Source organism: Bidens hawaiensis, unplaced genomic scaffold (assembly GCF_021521415.1).
Source record: "Bidens hawaiensis isolate Kalapana, Puna unplaced genomic scaffold, B.hawaiensis_p1.1 tig00046359_1, whole genome shotgun sequence".
Classification (NCBI taxonomy): Eukaryota; Viridiplantae; Streptophyta; class Magnoliopsida; order Asterales; family Asteraceae; genus Bidens; species Bidens hawaiensis.
In genome coordinates, this window is record NW_027498282.1 from 35,451 (window position 1) to 43,199 (window position 7,749).

At 28.6% G+C, this 7,749-nt stretch overlaps 1 protein-coding gene across 1 annotated transcript; it reads left to right on the top strand.

Annotated features, from left to right (window-relative positions):
• The first annotated feature begins 925 nt into the window (after positions 1 to 925).
• Positions 926 to 7,318, top strand: LOC143596414 (metal tolerance protein 10-like). Its single transcript, XM_077075194.1, has 6 exons — positions 926 to 1,155; positions 1,461 to 1,573; positions 6,119 to 6,364; positions 6,509 to 6,589; positions 6,673 to 6,903; positions 6,974 to 7,318. Exons 1-6 carry the CDS (start codon positions 1,011 to 1,013, stop codon positions 7,316 to 7,318), a joined length of 1,161 nt encoding a protein of 386 aa, XP_076931309.1. The 5' UTR covers positions 926 to 1,010.
• The last annotated feature ends 431 nt before the right edge of the window (positions 7,319 to 7,749 follow it).

Below are 7,749 nucleotides of genomic sequence, written 5' to 3' on the forward strand. Positions count from 1 at the left end.
TTATATTTTTGATTATTTATACGTAAGTTTAAAAGTGAACGTGGATGTCACACGCATTTTTTTAATATTTTATTTGTTTTATATATTTGATTATTTTATTTGTTTTTTTTCTTCATATTATTATTTTATTGCTATTTATTTTTTCATATGCTTATTTTTTGTTTTAAAAACGATAATTCGACAAATTTATTATTATTTTGGGGTTGGTACAACTATACAAGTACCATTATAAACCTATATGATACCATTTGAATTCGTGTCAACTTGAGTCGCAACTCGTCATGTTGGAATTTTACCAATTACCAAATAAACATCGTTTTAAGCATATTATTTTTTTGTATCATAAGCTATACGAATATCATTACTATTTTGGGTGTATACTATTTCTTTTTTGGGTTTAGTGCTGATACCATAACATATATCTAATTGATACCCACCGAATTTGTGCCGCTTTAATCATTAATTGTACGTGTACCAATACTTTTTTTGGTGCTAACGATTGGGATTTACCAACCGAATAAATGTCATTTTAAATATACAATTTTTTTACGTACCATTATTATTTGTATGAATGCTCCTATTATTCAGGAGGGGTACCAATTTATTATTTGAATTTAGTGTTCGATACTGTAATAAACTTACTATTACCGACCAAATTTGTATCATTTTGATCTTAGCATGTAAATGTGTTTTTACTGTTTTGGGCGTTTACATACTTTTTTTTTAATAATTTAATTAGTGCCGGTGCAGCAACGTGATTGGTTTGTTACCTAGCGATTAAACTACATATTCACAAGTTAGCTACTTTACTCCAAAATAGTTACAAAACAAGAAAGACACCATCATTCCCTAGACTATGCTTTGTCTTTAAATAACACGAAGCTTCAACTCCTAAATCAAATCGCCTACTTTTGTCTCTTCTTGTTTTTTTTGTTGACACTGCTTCAATCACTATATATATGTGTATCAGTAAGTAGTTAACTAGACTAAGAATTTAATTTGTCTGATCGATGGACGAACATTTCGCAGGTGATCCAACGGATAAACAAAGTGATTCTCCATGGAAACTCAACATCAATCGCTTCCGTTTACCACAATCTTCCTCCAGAAGTCATGAATCTTCCACTATCCGTCGCATGTTTCGACTCACTCCAAGTAATTGCAACATTTATATATGCCTTCTCTTACCATGCAACGTATTTACGATCATATATGCTATATATTGTTGTACGTATCATAAATGTTCACAACGAGACTTGAACCCTTTCAGAAACACTTTTTATGTTTATTTCAAATTTAAAGTTTAATTGCTAGGTAGCTATTTACATCATTTATTATTTAAACCAAAATAATCAATGTATATTTATTTAATCAGTATATTCTTGTGTTTAACGTTTTATATATAGTAAGAAACTATAAAAGTATTATTAAGCGTTTGGATTTGTTATTTAATTTCTCAGAAAAACAAGAAAACATTGAAGAATACTACAAGAAACAAGAAATGCTCTTTGAAGGGTTCAATGAGATGGAGACAATGGGCAAATCAGGTTTTTTACCTGCAAGTCTGACTGAGGTTGGTCCATGCATGTGATCAGTATAGCATAGTCTAGTTTGGTTCGGTTCAGTTCGGTTCGGTAGGTTAGTCTAAATCGTCGAATTTAATAAAATATATAGATTTCCATGCGGTTTTGAACCATATATTGATCTCAAAAAATACCTAAATACAATAATATCTCATAAATAGCAAATACCTATAATATATATAAATGAAAACATAAAAATCCCACGTGTCGCGATGTGGTCGCCCCCCTTTTTGGAGTCACTAGATTTCCTTGATTTTTAAATGGAGACTTCTCATGCATTTGACCCGAATTCAATCAAACCCATATATTTCTTAAACGGGTTATAACATCTCATTAAACTAAAAATTAATCTCACCAAATATTTGATATAATAATCCTAAAAAGTAGGGATATACTAAAAATTAATATATGATTTATTTAAAAAAGATATATATTATTTATAATAGAAAACCAATTTTATAGTAAAAAATAAATAAACGGGTCCTGGGTCTCATCAAACTCATATAGCTTTTAAACCGGGTTATAACATCTCATTCATTTGTGAAATAATTTATCATCAAAACACACACACACACACACACACATTTATATATATATATATTATAAACTTTCATACAATAAAAAAATAAAAATTTCAAAAAATAAATAAATATTAGAAACAAATAATATAAAACAACCCCCGCAAATAAATAAAAGATTTAAAAACTCTATGGTTGTTTCTTACATTTACTCAAGCCACCATATTGTTTTATTTGTAAATGAAGACTTCTTATGCATTTTACCCAAATTCAATGGGTTTCACCATACCCAGATAACCTTAAACGGGTTATAACATCTCACTATTCTAAAAATAAATCTCACCAAGTATTGATATGCAAATCCTATAAAATAGGGATATACAAAATATTAATATTCAATTTTTTAAGAAAAATATATTACTTATAACAAGAAACAATTTTATAGTAAAAAAAATAAGTGGGTCATAGGTCTCACCAAACCCATAGTTTTTAAACGGGTTATAACATGTCAGTTATTTGTGAAACTATTTCATCATCAAACTCTAAGTATATTATTAACTTTTTTTTATAATAAATAAAATTAAAATGCTAAAAAATATGAATATTAGACACGAAAAAGAAACACAACCCCCGTAATACAGGGGATAAAAACTAGTATATATATATATATATATATAAGGGATATTTCAATTAAGAACCTCTTGGAGTTTTAAGAACTCGAAAGAACTCAGTGTAACGATTTTTTTTACACATGCGTAATATATGTAAGTTACATACACGTAAAAGAATTACAGATTTTTTTACGCACCGAGTCAACTTTTTACACATGAGTAACGGACGTAAAAGTTAGTGTAACCACTTACATATTTATTCTCTCTCCTACTTTGACTTTTTTGCCAGATTTAATCTTAACCACATATTTCAGTTCATTTAATTAAATGTGTGGCTTAGAATTGAGTTCTTAACTTTTTAAAACTCAACATGGTTCTCAAAATATCATTCCCCTATATATATATATAGGGTGATGTTAATGTAAAAAACGATATTTTTGTGAGAATAATAAGAATAAATCTAGGCCTTTAGATCTAGGATCTAGTGGTTGAGATTGGTAGTTTCTAAAAAAATGTATAGTTTTTATTTACATGGTATAGTGTTATATTTATGTGGATTTTTCATTATTTTAAAGCATTTTCACACTTCTCACAAAATAATTGTTTTTTATTTGAACCCTCTTCTATATATATATATAATATATATAAACGAAAACATAAAAATCCTATGTGTCGCGATGTGGTCACTCCCCTTTTTTTTGGAGTCACCAGATTTGCTTGATTTTTAAATAGAGGCTTCTCATGCATTTGATTCGAATTCACGGGTATGGGTCTTACCAAACCCAGATATTCCTTAAACGGTTATAACATCTCATTAAATTAAAAATTATTCTCACCAAATTATTGATGTGAAAATCCTATAAAATAGGATATACTAAAAATTAATATCTTATTTATTTTTAAAAAGATATATATATATATATATATATATATATATATTATTTAAATTAAAAAACGATTTTTTAGTAAAAAAAATAAACGGGTCTTGGGTTTCATCAAACCATAAGTATATTGTTAACTTTCATAAATAATATTTATAATTAAAAAAATAAATTTTATAGTAAAAGAAATAAACAAGTCTTGGGTCTCATCAAAATCATATAGCTTTTAAATCAGGTTATAACCTCTCATTTATTTGTGAAACAATTTAACTTTCATACAGTAAAAAAAATATAAATTCAAAAAATAAATAAATATTAGAACAAAAAATATTAAACAACCCCATAAAGCGGGGGATAACTTGATTTATTAAATGGAGGTTTCTCATGCATTTGACCCAAATTCACGGGTATGGGTCTTATCAAACTCAAATATTTCTTAAACGGGTTATAACATCTCATTAAATTAATAACTAATCTCACCAAATATTTGATTTAAAAATCCTATAAAGTAGGGATATACTCAAAATCAAAATTAATATATGATTTATTTAAAAAAAGTTATATATTTATAATTAAAAAAACAATTTTATAGTAAAAAAAATAAACGAGTCTTGAGTCTTATCAAACCCATATAGCTTTTAAACCGGGTTATAACATCTCATTTCTTTATGAAACAATTTATCATCAAACCATAATTATATTATTAGCTTTCATATAATAAAAAAAATAAAAATTAAAAAAAAAAATAAATATTATAAACAAATAATATAAAACAACCACCGTAATATTAGTGACAAAACTCAAGTTTATATATCTATCTATATAATAATATATATAAACGAAAACATAAAAATCCTACGTGTCGCGATGTGGTCGCTCCCCGTTTTTTTGGAGTCACCAGATTTGCTTGATTTTTAAATGGAGGCTTCTCATGCATTTGACCTGAATTCGTGGGTATGGGTCTTACCAAACCCAGATATTCCTTAAACGGGTATAACATCTCATTAAATTAAAGATTTATTCTACCAAATTATTGATGTAAAAATCCTATAAAATAGGATATACTAAAAATTAATATCTTATTTATTTTAAAAAAATGATATATATATATATATATTATTTAAATTAAAAAACCAATTTTATAGTAAAAAAATAAACGGGTCTTGGGTCTCATCAAACCATAAGTATATTATTAACTTTCATAAATATTATTTATAACTAAAAAACCAATTTTATAGTAAAAGAAATAAACGAGTCTTGAGTCTCATCAAAACCATATAGCTTTTAAACCGGGTTATAACATTTCATTTATTTGTGAAACAATTTATCTCAAACCATAAGTATATTATTAACTTTTATACAATAAAAATATATAAATTCAAAAAATAAATAAATATTAGAACAAATAATATAAAACAACTCCCGTAATACGGGGGATAAAAACTAGTATATATATATATATATTCTTTTAAATAATATAATTGGAACGATCCCCAATATCCAAGTGGGTCTTCCTAAACAGAATGCCAACCACCCATATTAATTTTAACGCTTCAAGCATCACTCGCTCAAAAATATCATTATGAATGAAACTCACCAGAATACAAAAAAACTCTCTTGAGTAATTGGACCAAAAGACGCCAACTGCTCGTAAATAGCAAATACTAAAGTGAATTATTAAATTAACATATAAATATAAGTATAAGAATTTATCTACTAATATAAACAAATGTTACGGTATGTTAAATTAAGTTCTCTAAATAAAAAATAAAATAGCAAGTAATATAAAGAAATTTAGCATATTAAATTGTAAATATTAAAGGTAAATGATAGATTTAGATAATCACGACAAAATCAAAAATATCGAATTAATTTAAAATAGAGTTTACAGAATTGGGATTAAATGATAAACTTTACTCCATATTAAGGTGGACAAACATTAGTCTTTCATTTTATGTATTAAAACATTTTCTTCACATTAAATTATAAATTAGAAAGGAGACAATAACATACAGTGCCCACTGTCCGGTTAGATGCCATTGAACTAAAAGGAATAACTCATCACATGGCTCACTAATTACATTATTGCTAAAAAAAACATGTTTTGTCGTATTTAACATGTCATTAATGATGCAGTTAACAAAAGTATAAAAAATGTACACAAATTTTATTAATTTATATCTCATGTCTATAATACAATTTTATGTTTCATGCACCAAAAAAGAAATGATTTGAGTCTAGTACGCTAATTGTAATTATTTAATAAAATATAAAACTACATGTTGTATTTTTTCCTTAAACAAGTTTAATCGTGACTACATTTCAAAAATCATTAGATTTCACCTGTATATTTATCAGTTAGTGGACCATACTTGTTATGTATACATCTAGCTTAGAATATAACTTTTAGCATTCCATTTTTACATTTTCATGATTTCCCTATTTTAGTACTAGTTTAAGTTTTTAAACAACATTAGTTAATGTTACTTATGATATAAAATGTTAATGAATGTTATTATTTACAGGATGAAATGAAGAATCTTGCTCGGAGTGAGCGATTGGCGATCCATGTGTCCAACATAGCTAATCTCTTTCTCTTCGTTGCTAAAGTTTTTGCTTCCATCGAAAGTGGTTCGTTAGCAGTTATTGCATCGACTTTTGAGTCGTTTTTGGACTTGTTGTCTGGATTTATTTTATGGTTTACTTCGAACGCCATGAAAAATCCTAATCAATATCACTATCCAATCGGGAAGAATCGTATGCAACCTGTTGTAAGCTCGTCACACCTTTAAATTTTCATTAATCTAACAATAGAGTTCGATGGATCCTTGACGTCCAAACAAACTTTCTATTAATAAAGGTATTCAGCATCGTTCCTTTTCTTATAGTTTGACCCCTAAAGTATCGCCTTGCAGGGCATTACAGTTTTTGCATCAGTAATGGCAACTCTCGGGTTCCAAATATTGTTAGAGTCCGCTAGAGAACTCATTGTAGAGGTAACATTTCGTTGTCATGGATAATTATTTGGTAACATTTTTCTATATTTATTATACATATCTCTAACTCGTCTTGATCACAGACTCACCCTAATAAGAACCATGACAACGAAATGTGGGTGATTGGTATCATGGTGTTTGTAACCGCGGTGAAGTTTATATTAATGGTTTATTGTCGAAGGTTTGAAAACGAAATAGTGAGAGCATACGCTCAAGATCATTTCTTCGATGTCATCACCAATTCCGTTGGTCTAGGAGCAACGGTATTGGCTATACGTTACAAATGGTGGATTGATCCCGTTGGAGCCATAATTGTGAGTACACAATCAAAGTTGTTTCAACGTGTAAGAATACAAAAAGCTTAATGAATGCTTTTGTTTGTAGATAGCGTTATATACGATGAATACATGGGCAAAAACCGTTTTAGAGAACGTATGGTTGTTAATAGGGAGAACAGCCCCACCGGAGTTCTTGGCAAAATTGACATATTTGGTTTGGAACCATCATGAAGAAATAAAACACATTGATACCGTAAGAGCGTACACATTCGGTAGTTATTACTTCGTGGAGGTAGACATCGTGTTACCAAAGGATATGATGCTTAGCGAGGCTCATAATATCGGGGAAATGTTGCAGATAAAACTAGAACAACTACCAGAAGTTGAGCGAGCATTTGTTCATATCGATTTTGAGTTTACTCACATACCTGAACATAAGCAAAAGGTTTGAATAGCGAATGCATTTGTAAAATTGTGACGTATTGTAACAATAACGATCTGTTAGTATAATTAATATCATATCAGGATGTCCCATTAGCTATTTTATAACTTGTCTTGATAATCCATTAGTGTTCACTTCAATAACATATTCTTGATCTTATACTAATTTTATGTTATCTCTCTAGCCCAAACGACCATAAGGCAACATAACAAAACACTAATCAACTCTTTCGTTTGATTATTCTATTCCTAGCCATGTTTACCCAAATTAAAACAAGGCACCTCATAATTTGGGCATACCAATTAGCTTCCCAAGTTCGTAAGATCTCTCCTCGACGTCACGCCCAATGTCTTGGGAACTAGGCTCATCATTGGCTCGGTAGAATAGGGGGCGGTGGCGGTTAAACCAATGACATTCACGTCACATTGAACTAATAAGTG

What these genes read in the sequence shown, in the direction of transcription:
- LOC143596414 (XM_077075194.1), top strand. Translation starts at nt 1,011, where the DNA reads ATGGACGAACATTTCGCAGGTGATCCAACGGATAAACAAAGTGATTCT. An exon ending in CATGTTTCGACTCACTCCAA is followed by an intron (nt 1,156 to 1,460) that starts GTAATTGCAACA and finishes TTAATTTCTCAG; the next exon opens with AAAAACAAGAAAACATTGAA. An exon ending in ATCCCGTTGGAGCCATAATT is followed by an intron (nt 6,904 to 6,973) that starts GTGAGTACACAA and finishes TTTTGTTTGTAG; the next exon opens with ATAGCGTTATATACGATGAA.